The sequence below is a fragment of the Sciurus vulgaris genome (assembly GCF_902686455.1).
Source record: "Sciurus vulgaris genome assembly, chromosome: 12".
In the NCBI taxonomy this organism is placed as follows: Eukaryota; Metazoa; Chordata; class Mammalia; order Rodentia; family Sciuridae; genus Sciurus; species Sciurus vulgaris.
Window position 1 is genome coordinate 28,324,096 of NC_136473.1, and position 17,099 is coordinate 28,341,194.

At 36.1% G+C, this 17,099-nt stretch overlaps 1 protein-coding gene across 2 annotated transcripts in view; it reads right to left on the bottom strand.

Moving 5' to 3' along the window:
• The window catches only part of SLC39A12 (solute carrier family 39 member 12), a 114,477-nt gene that overhangs the window by 95,062 nt on the left and 2,316 nt on the right, over positions 1–17,099 (bottom strand). For both annotated transcript variants that reach the window (XM_079107502.1, XM_079107501.1), the window contains exons 3-5: positions 10,768–11,049; positions 7,487–7,694; positions 2,596–2,768 (exon numbers count right to left, since the gene is read on the bottom strand). In XM_079107502.1, the coding sequence (XP_078963628.1) occupies positions 2,596–2,768; positions 7,487–7,694; positions 10,768–11,049 (663 nt within the window). The remainder of the gene's footprint in view (positions 1–2,595; positions 2,769–7,486; positions 7,695–10,767; positions 11,050–17,099) is intronic.

A 17,099-nucleotide genomic window follows, 5' to 3' on the forward strand; every position in this document is an offset into this window, starting at 1 on the left:
AAAATACAGCATAGGACTGGGGATGTGGCTCAGTGGTTGAGTGCCCCTGTGTTCAATCCCCAGCATCCCCACCCCATACAAAAAAAAAAAGAGAGAGAGAGAGAGAGACTGAGAGAAAGAAAAATTAGTAACACACTTTTGATGATGAAATCTCCTTCATAAATATCCTATGGGAAAATGGGAAAATGCCTGACCTGTAAATAAGAGTTAAGAGGCAATCAAGAACAGAATATCATGCATCTTTTTCCAGTTCATTGTCAAGAGATCATAGTTTCTAGTTTTAGAATACTCTCTCAGAGAGAATAGTTACTCTATTATAAGCTTCTGTGCCCTTGATCTTTACTTACTGCTGCTGTGCAAGTCATTATTGTTTTAAGTTTCTTCTGAAATCACTAATATGAATGTCTTAATGGTGACTCATTACATTCTAGAAAATTTTAAAGAATAGAATGAAAATATAGAATATCTGTCCAATAATCTTTAACACATCTTTATTCCTTTGCATAAAACTTCAATATGGGCTGTACTTGTGTTGATGGCATCAGACTTCTATGCAAGCTTGCAAATGTATTCTAAAGTAATAGCTTCTAATTGTCAGTTTTGATAATCACTTGGAGGGTTTATTATAAGACAGTTTGGGGCGCCATTCTCAGGGTTGCTGATTCAGTAAATTCTGGGGTGGGGCCTGAGAATTTGCATTTCTTTTTTAAAAATTATTTTTGGTTGTAGATGGACATAATACCTTTATTTTGTTTATTTATATTTACATGGTGCTGAGGATTGAACCCAGTGCCTCACTTGTGCCAGGCAAGTGCTCTACCACTGAGCTACAACCCAGCCCTGAGAATTTGCATTTCTAACAAGTTACTTGGTGATAATAATGTTTCTGGTCAGGGATACAACTTGGAGAACCATTGTTCTAAATAACAAAGGCAGGGTCCTCAGATCTGATGTTCTATGTTAGGGTCCCATCAAGAGTCACGAAGAAAGTGACATATTAAGAAAGAGAAGAATAATTGCAGAAGAGATTGTTTCATTTATTTTGCATAGTCAGCCAAAAAATAATTGTTAATGTTCTTAAAAATGCATGCCTTAAATAAGTAAGCCTAAATTTTAAGAAATAACCTTTGTTCCTTATGCAAATGAAGTTTCCATAAATCGAATTTATTCCCTTCCTGAAATATGACTCTGAAGAAGCACTTAAGGATACTTTACAAAGATTAATCTGAAGGTCATTATTTTGTCACCTTCCATTGAATATAATAATCATGAGTTTGAAAGAATCAATTCTGATAGATATATTTTATACATGGCATAGGTAACAGAAATTAACTTTTTAAAATACATAGTAGCAAAAATATTTGTATTGCCAATCATGCATTCACTTATGAATACAACATTCAGAATTATTGGGATAATGTAGGGACATTTTTCTGTTTTAGGATAATGATTGTATTTCATAAGAGTATTGCTCATTTAAGATATAAAGAACAAACATTTTTTTTAATATATTAAATCCTTTCCCAGTGAATAATGTAGTAGGTACAATTTCCTGAACCATTTTCCAAATAATAACATAGTTGTTAACAATACAGAATATGCTATCAGATAACCTATTTTATATATATATATACATATATATAAACACACATGCACACACACATAATACATACACATATCTTCTCAGTTTCTTTGAACTCAAACATTTGCTTATGATCTCCATACCTCATTTACAGGATGCAATAATACAAACTAATCACATACAGCTATTCTAGTAATTAATGAAATAATGCAGGTCAAATAACACAGTGCTTGATGTATAATAAGTGTATATATAACAAATGCAAGTCATTATCATGGAACACTGATATCCGATGATGTTAAATGCCTAGGGCAGGGAAAGATTTTTTGATCAAAATTGGGAAAAGATTAATTTGTCTACTAATGAATCTCTCCAGATTCCTTAGCAAACCAGAGTTAAACATGCATTTCCAGGATTTTTCCAACTTCTATGACCATAGCACCTAAAAAGAAGCTGAGGTAGATCAGTGAATGTTCTCTGAGACACAACTATAGGGAATACAGATAATAGATATGTTTGTAGGCTCACATATCAACTTTTTCAAAATTCTCAGTACCATCTACTATACAAATATTTTCATGTTGCTCACAACCTAAATTTAACTGCTTCCTAATCCAACCTAAATTTATTTATGCATTCCTGTAATTATTTATGCAATGTTTATAACCTCCTCTGCCTTGGGTCCTTAAATACTGTTCCTATATTTGTTCAGCACTATATTTATCATGCCTAGGATGGTGACTGCTTCAAATTAAATGTTTGATATATGTTTTGTGAATTAATTTTTATGAATTTAATATTGACCCAAAGAAGAAAAGAGCGATATATGTCATTCTTCTAAATATCTTGGCCTTATTTTTATTTATATAGGAATCTGCTTACAGAAAAAGAAAACTAAGAGCATACCAAAGACATAGAGTATTTTTACTTTTCCTTGAGTTTTCTAGAACTCTCATAGTTTGACTTCCTTTATCAATAGCAGATGGTGGTTATTAGAGAAGTAATGGAAATACCTGATCCCAGGAAATTGGACCATCTTCTGAATCTTTGTCCACAGATACAGATAGACTAGGGTAGCCCCAATCATGGATTGTTAGGTTGTTTTGCTTCCTTTGAAGTTGATGGCTTTTATCCTTTTTAATACAGGTGTTTTTGCTCCAGAGAGTATTGAGGAGTTGGTCTAGTTCTAGAAATTTCATAAAAAAATTTGGTGTCACATAGAATAGGCAGAACTTGTTCAGAATAAATACAATTTCATGTGGCCACAGCATACACATTTCACAAGATAAATTTTGTTCTAATGAAAAATCAAGGTTTCATTCTGAACAAAGACAGAACATTTATACCTCACACAAATATTGATTCTCTCACAGGATCTACCTAAGGCTGAACCAATCTTTCAAAAGTATTCTCACCATTTTAATACCCTAGAGGTGATAAATGGTCAACACAACCAACGTCTTCCATTGAGCAAAATCTTTTCCTTTAATACAAAAGTATAAATTAAAGAAGATACTGGCCTACTTTTTAGGAAATGTATTTCCTTGAGTCAATCTACATCCTTATATAGATTGACTATTACTTTGACGTAGTTAAGTCAATCAAAGTATCTTCCTCTTAAGTGAATATGAAGAAAAGAAAAATAAATGAAAGGGAGATGAGATTACAGACACAAACTAGGTCTTGTTTTGTAGTGATATTATGGAATGGATGTAAGTTTACAGACTGCAATTTTCTTCTCACTATTACTCCAGGCTTTTAAAAAATACTTATACAGAGAAGAATTAAATATAATAGAAAATTTATATGGATTTATCAATCCTTTTACATGTTAATAAAATGTCTTTGGTATTTTCCTAAATGCTATCATCAGTGGTAGAGAAAATACAAACTAGAGTTTTATTTTAAATGATCAGTTTTCAACAACAACAACAACAAAAAAAAAAAAAATCATGAGACTTTCAGAGAAATGGGAAATGTGACCCATGCTCAGGAAAAAGAGCAGTCAACAAATACATCTCTGAGTATTCCCAGATGTTGGTTTTAACAGACAAATTCTTCAAAGCAGTTAATGTAAGCATGTTTAAGGAACTAGAGGAAATCATAAAGAATAAAAGGAAAGTATGAAACAACAAATCAACTAATAGCAATTTTCAATAAGGAAATCAAAATTATATGAGAGTCCCCTTAGATATTAAGGAGAAGAAAACATAATAACAAACAAAAAATTCGCTAAAGTCACTCAACAACGTATTTGAGAAGACAGAAGGAAAAAAATCACTAAACAGTGAAATAAGCTAGACACTGAAAATCCTGTTGAGTTTTTCTCTTACATGTGGAAGTCAGAAAGAAATAATGAAATTTTTTAAAGGGGAAGGGTCTTAACGATAATTATAATGGGGATCAGTGGAATATAGGAAGGATAAAAGGGGGAGTGAGGAGGGATGGGAAAAAAAGGGACCTCAGAATGAAATTAATCAAATTATGTCATGTACTTGTATAAACATATCACAATGAATTCCACTTTTATGCACCAATTAAAAATTAAATCAATTGAAAATCACTGAACATAAAGATAAATTAACAGAAAAATCCACTTTGAAGAATAGAAAGAAAACAAAAACAAAAGAAGAACAAGAAGTCTCAGAGAACTATGAAACAACAAGAAGCATATCAAATGTATGTATTGACAGTCACTGAAAGAGAGGACAAAGAGAAAAAAATCAGAAAAATAATCTATCGGATAAAATAATGGCTAAAACTTTCCAAGTTGATGTAAAAATTTAATGTGTTCAAAAAGCTCATCAAACACCAAGCAGGAAAAATACAACAATATCCACACCCAAACACAATATAATCAAATTGCTGAAAGTCAAAAGCAAAGATAAAATCATGAAAGCAGCAAGTGAAAATGAAAATGTAGGGGAGCATCGCTGTAGTTAACCGCTCACTTTCCACTGAAGCAATGGAGACCTGAAGGTAGTGGAATGACATATTCAGAGAGTAAAAAGAAAAAAAATTGTCATTTAAAAACCTTATAGCCAGCAAAGTAATCCTTTAAAATAAAGATGAGAAAAAATTCCATGTAAAAAATGGATGAGAGAATTCATTGAGAGTAGATCTGCATATAAGAAATACAAAATTAAGTCCTTTAGATTTCAAAGAAATGACCCAAATGTACCTTTTGGTTAAATTTTCCATTTTGTTCAAGTCTAATGGAAAAATGAAGAGTACTAGAAATATAAGAATGCAAGTTAATTTAAAGACGTTATAAGTATATTTTGCTCATTTGTTCTCTCAATTTAATGAGGAAATACTATAGGCTTTTCTTTAAAAATCAGCAATATAAAAAGAATGCTAATCCCTGCCACTATTATTTAGTATTATATTGGGATTATTAATCAGTAGAATTACACAAGAAACAAATAGAAATACAAGAATTAGAAAGAGACAAAATTATATCTTTTTGAAGATGATATAATTATATAGCTGAAACTCCTAAAAAAAATAATGTAATAGTAAAATAACCAGAGCAGGTTATAAAATTAATCTACAAAATCATGGCTTTCATATATCTAAAGATAAACTAGAAGATGTAATGAAAGAAAACCTCATTTAAGATATCCAAAAAGAAAGTTAGATGTCTATGTATAAATATAACAAGAAACTCCTAAAATCTGTGTGAGGAAAATAAAACACTCCACAAAAATATACATGTAGACATGAACAAAGGGAAAGACATTTTTTGTTCTTGGATATAAAGGCACAATACCTTATAAATACCATTTCTCTTTAAGTAATTTTATATACATGATATACATCATTAAATGTACATATTGCATATATATAATTAAGCATTTTTCTATTGTAATAAAATTACTTCAAGTTTTTTCTTGGAGCTTGATGATTTGATGGTATTCATTAGGATGAACAAGAAAACTAGGAAAAATTTGAAAAGAACTATGGAGAAGGCTAGCTCTGATAGACATTTAAGTATACAACAAAGGTGTTATAAGTAAAACCATATGGTGTTAGCACATGAATAGACAAGTTGGCAAATGCAACAGACTAGAAAATTCAGAAATGGGCTCCACTGTGTTTAGAGCTTTGTTGTATTATATGAAAGAATTTTATCAGATCAGTGGAGGAAATAATGCATAAGAGGTATAAGAAAAACTGAAGAGTTGCATAGAAAAATTAAACTGGATCTATTCCTCATGATATACACCAGAAATAATCCAAACTATATCAGAAATGAAAACATACAAATACTAGAAGGAAACATGGGTGACTTCTATAACCTGGGAATATGGAAAGCTTTCTTAACTATATCTCAAAATCCAAAAAGAGTAAGAGTAAAGTTTGAGTACTTAATTGCATAAAAATAAAAAATATTTGAAGAAATGACTGCTTCCAGATCTGAATAGGAAATGTACAGGACAAGCCTGGAATATCTTATTATTTTGGAAAGCAAGGTAGATACAAAATATTTTAATGATATTTGTCAAAAGGACTTAAAATCAACTTGAATAAGATTTCACAGGTCAAGGTGGGAACAATCTAAGCACCAATTAGGATAATAATGACAATTGAGAGATGAAATCAAAACATTTATTAAAAATCTCATTGTTTTTTTGAAAGGAATGTGTTACTATATTAAAAACTGTTCCATTAAAATATCAAATTCCTTTAAGAACAGAGGAATTTCAACAAAATGCAATAATGATGAGAGGAAGTTCTTCTTCTAGTATAGAATCATCATACCAATAAATAAAGTGGAATGAGAAAATTAGAAGATCACCATTTTGCAAGCCCTAAATAATCCATCTATGCAATGATCATCAATAACTTACAACTTCTTAGTAAAGAGACAACCAAGTGTTACATGTTTCCTGGAGAAAGATAGCAACTATAAAATAGCATTCCCAAATAAACAACTGAACACTCAAGTCTTCACATATAACAACCAACATCCATGAAGTGCTGCACACAGAAATGCATGTTCAAAAACTAAGAAAGCAATCAGCAAAAATCCAGATGGTAAAGAACCTTTTTCCCCCTTATCAAAGTCATTTGCAACAAAATAGGATGAAGGAGGGGAACATGACATCTATTAAAGATATTTAGGAGATTTCCCAACAATTTTCATTTTATGAACCTTATTTGGATCCCGATTTTTTGAAAAAAAATTTTTTTTTAAAAGTCAGGAAAATGTGAATGAGCATTTTTATGATATTAGGAAATCACTATTTTTTAGTTGTGATATTGGCAATGAGATGCCTTTTAAAAAATCTATCTCTTGCCATCTTAATGCAGATTTGAAAAATAAGTCATACAACTTTTGAGTCATCTGTCATCTGTCTTAACCAGTACAAAGAAATGTGCAAAAAAAAAATCTGATTTCCTTCCTGACATCCTGTTTTATCTCAGAACCCCAAAAAGGAACTAGCAAAGACAGAAAATTTGTGTTATATTTATTTAAAATTAAATGACTCACATATAGGAAGATAATCAAAGTGTTATTGATCCTCTTGAACCCCATGAATTAGTCTTTCATCATTCCATGCAACACTTTGCCACCCCTGGCCCATTATTATCTGCCATTTAGGAAAGGGTTTATTTAGGCCTTATGGCAGACCCTAAAATCCTTCCATTTGGCTTGAAATTATAATTTCCATCACCACCGAAAGGCGCCCAATCCATGTTTACACCTCATCACCACATAGACCTCATAACCCATGGCCTTGAAAGGCCACCTGAGCCCTCTTACTACACACCGAAATAAAATGGTACTTAAAATATAACCAAACGAATTCAGTAATTGAAATGCTTCAACCTTTGTTTTTGGCACAATCATTTTGGAAGATGTGACTTAGAAGTTAAATCCATGAAAATCCTCCTTACCTGAGAAGTGGAGAGTATTTGTCCTATTCAAGAAACTGAAAATATATTCTGTAAAATAATCTGGGGCTGGCAAATTTCTTCGTCCCAGACAAACACCCTGGAGGGACAAAGCAATGATGGTGGCCGCCAACCTGGGAAGTGTATTTTCATCGGCACCGTCACTACTCAGGATTCCAGACTTTTTGTGCAGCCTTCTAGTTTCCATACACTGAAATCAGATACAAAGTAAAGAAAAAAATCATAACTTCTAAAGTGATTTTGAGTAAGATAGCTCTAGGATTTCCCCCAAGGACAAGGCACAGTCCATCTGAAAGAAGATTGAATTGTGTGTGGGAACGGCTGTCATCCCACAAAGTTGTCTCAGATGCAACTGTATTTATAAAATACTTGCTTCTTTTATCCACCACGACACTGAGTGTTCTAAGCCCTGCTCCGCTGGTCCTCAGTTACCCAGCCTCTCACTATCCTCTCATGGATGCGCTTCTCCCAAGGCCATTTCCTGCTCCTACAGTCATATCCTCTTGATTGGTGAAATCTCTCCCAGCTCTGAGCACACAGCCTGCAGGCCAATGACTTTCATGTCTACATTCCCTACCTTGACTTCCCTGGCCCTGCTGCCTCAACCATAGTGGGCCACTTCCACTTCCCCCTCAGCCCTTGGTCTCAAGTTCAGTGTGTACTCATTACAAATCTGTCAGCACAAGGCCTGTGTTCTTTGAACTCTTATAGGACATATGACATGGGGCCTTTTTCATATGTATGTGTCAATTTTCCTCCATTAAACTATAAATATCTAAAAGGCTAGAATTTTGCCTTATATACTACTAGTACTCCCATTCATTGGTTTAAACATTTATTGAATGCCTGCTGTATGCCTGGCATTATGCTAGGTATGCTAGGCCCCCTACATGGGAAGGAGAGAATATGTTTGCCAAAAGAGAAATCAAAAGAAGGTTATTGTGTCAATATTAAATTCTTGTGACCTGGGACAAGGAATAAAGGTACTCACTGGATTAACTCTTTTTTTTTTTTTTTTTTTTTTTTTTTAAGTCTGTAATTGGTAAACTTGGCAGGAGCATATTTGTTGCTGGGGTAGACAGCAGAATGGAAGACTAAGAGTCAGTTATCAAAATTTTGATAGACTGGGGGACATAGCAAGAGTTTCTTTGCGTGAAATTTTATTATTTGTATGTATTTTAACAAGTTAAAATACTGGGTTACATGAACCTCACAGCAGTATGAGTTTTTTATAGAGGTTGTGAAACAGTAACCCTTACAAGGTGCCATTGAGGATAAAGAATTCCAACCACCACTTTCACCCTTGAAGGTTTTAGGGTGTAACCAAGAATGCCCATTCTCCAGGCAAGGGTCAGGGCTGTCAGAGAGCTATGCACACAACCCTATTCCTCTACCAAGAAATCACAAACAGTAAAAGGAAATGAAGAGGTCGATCACTAAGGGATTGTGTCAGGAAGATGGAAGACAAAGCTGTTTGGAAATGAGAATGAAGGGATGGAACGATGTTTATGTTCTGGTCTTCAGGGAGGTGGACTACACTAGGACCTTATGATGTCGAGTTATTTCTTTGGGGTGTGAGTGAGGTTCATCTGAAATAGCCATTAGTGGTTTAATTTGTTTAATTTGTGGAAGCTGAGATCTTGATTTGCAGATCAAGATCTGGGGATGCTAGCGGAGGGTCTGGTGCGCCAGCACCTGCCATGACCTCACATCATCTGGTCTGAAAGAGCAGCAGTCACAGTGAGGTGTCAACAATCTTTTGGAAAGTCTATGTTGACTGACTTCCTAGGGAGTCCTGGGTGCCTGGGCTTCATGACTCTTTCCAGGAACTTGGAAATGTGCTCTCTCTAGGAGATCATTGGTCTAAGACCTAGCAAAGGTTCTGACAGCAGGGGCTCAATTCCTGTTGTCTGAAAGTTATCCACATGATATTATTTTATCCTGTTCTAAGGATGTCTGATTTCACACTCAGAAACCCAGGTATTGGCAGTATGTGTATAATAATCATAAATATAGACTCATACACACCATCTGGTTTTAAGTGCTGGTCTTCCGCTTCCATTTAATTTGCATCAAAAGACAGTAATGGGAGGCTGACTAAATTCCTAGTGGCTAATTTGAACCCTTCTTGTGTTGTATAGATGTTAAAATGAAGCCATTATATACAGACACACCTCCTAATTAAACAGAAAACTAATTTCTATCAAGGAAATTTTTCCTAAAATGAAAATATAAACAAAACCATGGGCCATCTTTGACATTTACAGAACTAAAGCTACGATAGTGATGTTTGCAAAGTCCCTAGTAAATAGCCTTTCTATTAATTCTGCTAATAACAAGAGAGATTAAACTCATTTATGGCAAACTGGAGGATATGTTTGCTGGTCATTAAGTCAGAGCATGACTATTCAGATACCTTCAGGTCACTAGATGCCACCATTGAGACCAAGAACCAAACTGAATAATTCAAGAGAGAAAAAACGTTTTCACCAGTTTCTCAAAATGTGGTAGAGCTCCTCAATTAATTCTGCTAGAAAAAGTAACTTAGAAAAACTTTATGTTCAGAGAACTTTATCTTCTGGAACTTCCCACTGCAACCCAGAAAGCACAAACACCATAGAAAGGTCAGTGTTTGTTGGAATAGTAATGAGGTAACACATGAGCAGGTGCTGTTCCTTTCCTAATGGGAGCTGGGAGAGATGAGAGGCATCTGAATGGACCCTGTGCACATGCAGATCATGTAATAAAAAACCACAGAAGGGCTTTGTGACTTGTACTGACTATCATGAATAATGCCTTTGGCAAGATGCTTCTTTGGGAAAATAATTAACAATAAATTCATCTCTCTCAAACTGTTTCTGCCTTCTTCCCTGGCCAGAAGGCAGGGTAGGTAGACACATTACACTCTACCACTACAGTTCAGTCCTTGCAGGCTCATTAAAAACCTGTGAGTCACTGGAGTGCTCAAAGAGCATCAGAAGAGTGAGTTGCCCATCACCTGTCCTGCCTGCCTCCCCACACACTGGCTTCTGGCTAAAACTCATCTTCCAATTAGTCATCACATTTCTACTTTTAGACTCAGGTTTTTAACATATGTCACTTACCATACCGTGGATAAAAACCATAAATACTTATCTTTCTGTTTTTGAAAGACTTGGGAATCATTAACTGACTAAATAAATAAATAAATAAATAAATAAATAAATAAGAATCTGCAACTGCATCTGAGCAGCAGAGCTAGTTAGCGATTGTGCCCTTGTTACCTGGCTTCTGGATGTGTCAAAGTGCTGCCTGGTGAAAGCCAAGATATCTTCTGTCTCATTCTGTGAAAGGAAATAGGAGTCTTCATCCTGCCTGAGGCTCAGGAGGCTGTGTAGGTAAAATTTATACTCTTTATTACTCATGTTGAACTTTGAAGAACAGATCTCTTCCTGGTGAATAATGTAATAGAGGAGGAGAAGAGAGACTCTCTGGACCACCTCCTCTCTAAGCTGATCTTCAAGGTCTCCTCCAGCTATTAGTAATAGTGCATCTGGTTCAAAACACTGTGGAGGGGAGAAAGAAACAGAAGCAAAGCTTAACAAACAGCTCCAGAACGCTGACAGCCATGGGGTCTCCACTACCTGTGTTTTAGGAGTAGAGGGGGAAGGACTCAGGTCCAATAGCTAGGTACACATAGGAGCACCTCGAGTGAACTGCTAATAGAGAGATAATGCTCTCCCTGGAAACCTTTTTTCTAAGAGTGGTCCTTCTGTCCCCAACCATAGTTATCACAAGTTGAGATCTGCTGGTTCACATAAAACTAGCCAATTCTTTGGTTTTTAAAATTATATACCATTACATATCAAATAAAGTCCAAACTCCTTGCAGTTTTCTTCTTGATCTAACCCTTGTCTACCTTACCTGCCTTACCTCATCTTAGCCTTTCTCTACCATCTAACTGAAATTCTGCCCCTGTGATTTTTCTGTCAGTTCCTCAAAGCTCTTTCCCACATCTTTTGGGTCTCCTTGTTCCCCTTATTTCTCAAGTCTCAGCTTAAAATGCCATCCCTTGAGGGAAGGATTCACAAAGACCTGCCTGCCCCCAATCTCTGTTCTCCTGCACAATGCTGTCCAGTAGAAATATAATGCAAGCTACATGTGTTTGGAATTTTCAAGGAGCCACATTTAAAATTTTAAAAAATCATGAAATTAATTTTAATAATATTTTATAGAAATTCATATATCCACAATAATGGTAATTTCAGCATGTAATCAAAGATTTAAAAAACAATCAGTTCTGATGAACCACGTATCAATTGCCCAATAGCTACATGTGACTATAGCTACTATGTTGGACAGCACAGCTCTGGAACTTACCATTATTTTATTTTCTTCATAGTATTAGTATTATAAAATTAGTTTTTGCTTGCTTATTTTCTTTCTCCCCCATGAGAACAAGTGGACCATCAAGGCTAGGTTTTGTCGATTTTGTGCAGTTGCACAGTACCTAGCACTTACCTAGTATAAAAATTCAATGAATGAGTGCCATCTGTCCCTCATTGATCTTACCAAAGATAATTGCTAAAAATGTTTCCATTGAAGGGAATCAGAACATATACCACCCCCAAAACATACCACCTTGGCACTCTGACACTGTTGAGCTGAAGGCAACTAAAAACCAGGAGATGAGGAAGGTCTCTCTGCCCTCCGCCTTTCTGCCTAAACCCCATCATAATTTCCCATGAGAAACATTTCCTCCATGTACCAAGAAGATGAAAACATTCTTACCACTGGAGACAGAGTTGATGCAGATATTCTTCTATACAAACTTTACTACAAGAACAATAATGAATGAAATTATTGCCCACCTATTTCTATTCATTTCCCCACAGTTTACCACCCCTGCCCCCAAGCCCTATTTCCTTACTCTTTTCATGTCTCCACAATTATTGCCTCTTTGTTAAAATGGTATATAAGCCCCTGGGTCCAACCACTTCTTCTGGGCTTTCACATCTTCCTGTGAGGTTTCCCATGCCTCATAAAAATGTTAACATCAAATAAAACTTGTATTCCCTTTCTCCTGTTATTCTTTGGTCAGTTTAGCAAACAGGCCCCAGTCACAGAAGCTAAGTGGGTAGAGGAAAAGTTTTTTCTCCCCTATCCTATCACAAGCTACAGGCAGACGTGGCTCTTCTAACCTGAGAATTTCACATGGTATGAGGGGTTAGGGTTAATACCATAGGACAGTATGAAAAAAGATGGATACAGGAACTGTGGATAGGAAGATTTCTTAGCAAGAGAGCAGCTACCTTTTGTCAGAGACAGCTGGAGAGCTAACTGAGATTCTCACAGAATCTTAGAAGCAGCTCCATTACCTAGCCACAACAACCTCAGAATGAAGTACTGAAATACCTGCCTGAGTCTCAGGGTGTCCGCACAGGGGGACAACTCACTACAATATCTTTGAATTTGTTTTCTTCTGAGGTGGAAGTTTTGGAGTTTCTATTCCCCACCTGCTGTGTGACCCAGTGGGTACCTCTGGTACAAACCAACGGATCCAAAGAAAACAACTATCACCCAATTCTAAATCAAAGCATAATGATGTTCTTCCCCAAGCCAAGGAACCCCAGTTCCCCACCAATTCAACTGCAGGGACTTGAGAACTCAACAAAGTGAGGAGACACAGGATTTATAATGAGAGCGATGCTTACAATTTTAGCATTTTTTAGAATTGATACCAACAAGTGAATAAGTTGAAACAAAAGTGCAATAAAGTCATTCTTTGTGCCAAACAACCTCCTGAAATCAAACTATGGGTAGTATGAACCAAACTCATAATTATTAGCAGTTCAGTACCCAGCACTATGCTAAGTGCCTTAATATCCAGGCCCTCCTCGGAGTATGATCTAATCGGTTCTGGAAAATGTTTAGGATAATGAATTCTTTTGACAGTGAAAACCCTTTTCCATTATTTTAGATGGAAAAATAAAATATTCTCAGCCTGCATAATAATCCAACAAATATTGTCATATAATGTAAGGCATTTAGAATACCAGGCATGTAATTTTTTAATATTTAATGAATTGATAGGTACATTTGTGTGCATATGCAAAGATACTGAACACAAATAAGAATTATATTTTCCTTCTATGAAAAAGTGTACCTATAATATGTGTGGAAACTAAGTCTAAGAGTTGATAGATAACTAATTTATAGTCACAAAGCTAACAATGGTTAGTTGTACTAATCTTAATTCCTACTTTGGCAAGGATAGGCCTTATTCTCTTATTCCTTTCTTTTGTGTCCTGGAGAACATAAGCTGTGGACCCAGTATGTACTTGATGTTCAGCCCTCTCAAGCAATTATTTTCTCTCCTTCCTATTTTATAGGAAGAGAGATCAATTGGGAGCAAGAGAATTGGTAAAACTCAAATAGCAATCATAATGAGAACATTATATAGGCAGAGGACTGAACAAATTCATGCTGATATACTGATTGGTGGTGGGGCTGGGTCAGTTGGAAGGAGAACATCAACACCAGGAGAGGATGCTCATGAGGTCACCAGACCATGCACATATAGCCAGGGCTTAGGACACACATCAGTGAATGTGGTCACAGTTTATTCAGTCTGAGGTGGCTGAGACTCCAGTCCATCAATGGCTCCTCTTCAACATTTTGCCATGGCTTTTCAGGATTGGAATAGGGGGTATGGAAGCTGGGGAAGCTGAGAATTGGGTAGGCATTGTAATTGTCTAAGCATTACAGAATTGATTTGTACAAAGCACACATCACAGAAGGTAAACTACTTTCTGAGTTTAAAAAGTTTAAACCCATTATGAAAGCATCTAATTTTGTGTGACTAGAGATTTCCGTCACCTGGAATGACTAGGTACGACCTAGCCCTTGCTTTAATTTTTTGAGGCCTGCTGAAAAAAAAGAATAACTGTGTATCAGATGACCATGGGCTGAAAACTTTGTTCTCTATGGCGATACTAGAATTTTAGAAAAGTTACCCTCATACAGAAGGTGGTGGCTTGAGGAATGAATGCTGCAGAAAACATCAAATGAAATAAATAAGGAAAAATGAATTTCTCCCCTGGCCACAGACATGACAAAAAGAACTTTGTGGGGGGGGGGGGGAGGCGGTAAAGAAGGGGGACAATAATTTTCATTGTTTATTTTCATTGTTAAAGTTTTTAGCAGTTGACTGGATTGTGTTTGGGAAAGGATGTTTAGCCAATTTTGCAAATAGTGCCACCTCGTAAGAATCAAGATCTGTCCAAGGCTGCTGACTCTGGTGAAGTGATTCTTTGTTAAAGAAGAATGGACCCATTCAGGAATAATCCAGTGATTTCCTTTAAATCTTATCAGGTGGAAGCATAAGGTTTAAAAGAAAAAAAAAAAAAAAAAAAAAAACCCACACAGATTCTAGGAATTCATTTTGAAGACTCATAAAGCAATAAACTTTGGAAAAAGATTGATTCAAATTCAAGCTAATAGGCTACCCAGACGCTTGGAAATAATTGTCCATTATACCCCGAAGCCAAATCAGATTGCCTAGGTAGGTAATTCAGCTTCACTTATTGCTTATGCCAGGTGAGAACCTCAGTGACAAAAAGCAATATGATAATTTCCTTTTTCTACATCGATAAAGACAGCTGTCAAACTTGCAGGATGAACTTTAAAGGTTTTAACCCCAAAGTTATTAAAATTTAATTTTGATTCATGGGTTAATTCCCTGTCCTCTTTTCAATTCTTAGATTTTTGTGAGATCTTGTTTGGGGAGCGGAAATTTTTCTTTTTAATGGACAATTATCAATGGTAAAATACAAGAAGGAAATTGCATTTCTTCCTTTTCCTGCCAAAGGGCTGGATGGATGTCAGCTGATGGCAGACCCTGGCTCTCAATAGGTCTGTACTAGAGTTAATGACTTTTATGACTGACAAAAAGAAAAGTATTTACTGAGACAAGTGAGGCAAAGTTGTTAAAGATGCAAGACAAAACTTGTAGTTTTCTACACTTTATCCCATGAAAGTCATGACAAATGAGTCAGAAGGTGGACTGGGTGTGAAATAAATGAAGGACCTTTATGTTTCACCTCACAAGTGACTGAGAATTGCCTGGAGAACTTGGTGAAAATCCTGAGCATCTGGCACAGCTGAGGGGAGCTTGGGGGACAGGAGGGAGAGCGACTCTGAAGAATGTCACTGCTCCAACGTCCCTGAACCAGGAAGGACCGGACATCACCATGAGGTACAGGGAAGGGAAGGCGAGGAGGGAACTTGATCTCCTGTGCCCAAGCTCACGCACGTATGTCCAGGAGATCCCCAGAGATATCCCCCAGGAGGGACTCATTAGCTTAGTCCTGCTGATGAGGAGACCAAGGGTAGGCAGGTCCCAAAAGCTGGAAGGTACAAAACCAGGGTGCTTTTCCCTTCAGGAGCCTGGAGGCTCATGGCTCACATTAGTACTGAAGTAGGCTCACTTAATCCCTCATTAAGTCCACTTAAACTGTTTCTCATTAAAAAAGAAAGAAAAGGTCAGGATCACATAACAACTACCCTAAGACTATAGATAGAATGGGTTTATTTTTAAATGCCCAACATTTTCAGAAACCTCAGATTTTCTTTTAATTCTATGTTTACCTAGACTTACAATTGGGAACATTATTTTCCTCCTCACAAACTCAAGGCCCCCACTTCCCTCATTTTTCCAGACATTGAGAGACACAAGCTTACTCCCTTACCCTCTCATGTTACCATAGAGTTTCTAGCATGAGCCCTGCCTACCAGCAATGTCCCTGAGATGACAAGAGACTCAACAGCAAATTGAAGACCTAAGATTTGGGACAGAACCTGGTGTTTATAAAATCAGGAAGACTCTGCTTCCACTGGTTTCTCATGAATGACAGGGAGACAGTCCCTGGGTTCCTTGTTGACAGGGAATTCAGGTGAGCAGAAGCCCTCTGAGCAGTTGAAGCTGAGAGTCACCTTGTCTCAGCAGCAGCAAGAGGGTGAAGCTATTATACTATTTCAAGGCCTGGAATGAAAATAATTTAAATGGAAGCCAAATGGGTCAAATTCTTGATAATGTCACAGAAAACAATAAGTATGAAACAATTCCTTCCTCCCCAACCCCAAAAATGGAGAACAATCTTGCCTGTTTACATTCCCCCTCTAATATTCAAGCAGCCTTAATAAGGCACTTCATGCTTTTAAAGGAGAACATTGCCCCAAAGCCAATTCTCAGAGGACATTCGTAATGCATGATTCCTGGGTACTTCCAGAGGGACGTCTTCTGTTTCTATCTAGCTATATATGTATTAATGTCATCATACATGAATTGCCTATTATAATAAGTGTCCTCTGGGAGCCACTGAGCATTTTAATAATTATTGAATTATTTATCACTCAAACAGAGCAGAGGAAAACTCTATGAACAACACCCTTTCTGTCACCAAAACAACCAAAAAAAAATCACTTGGCCAAGAAATGCCTCCCCATTACCAGAAAGAACTATGTGTGATTGAAAAAAAAATTCCAAAATTTATTTTGGAAGCAGTTATTTGCATCTGTTTTATTTATGCTTTCATTTATCTATATATTTGTAGAT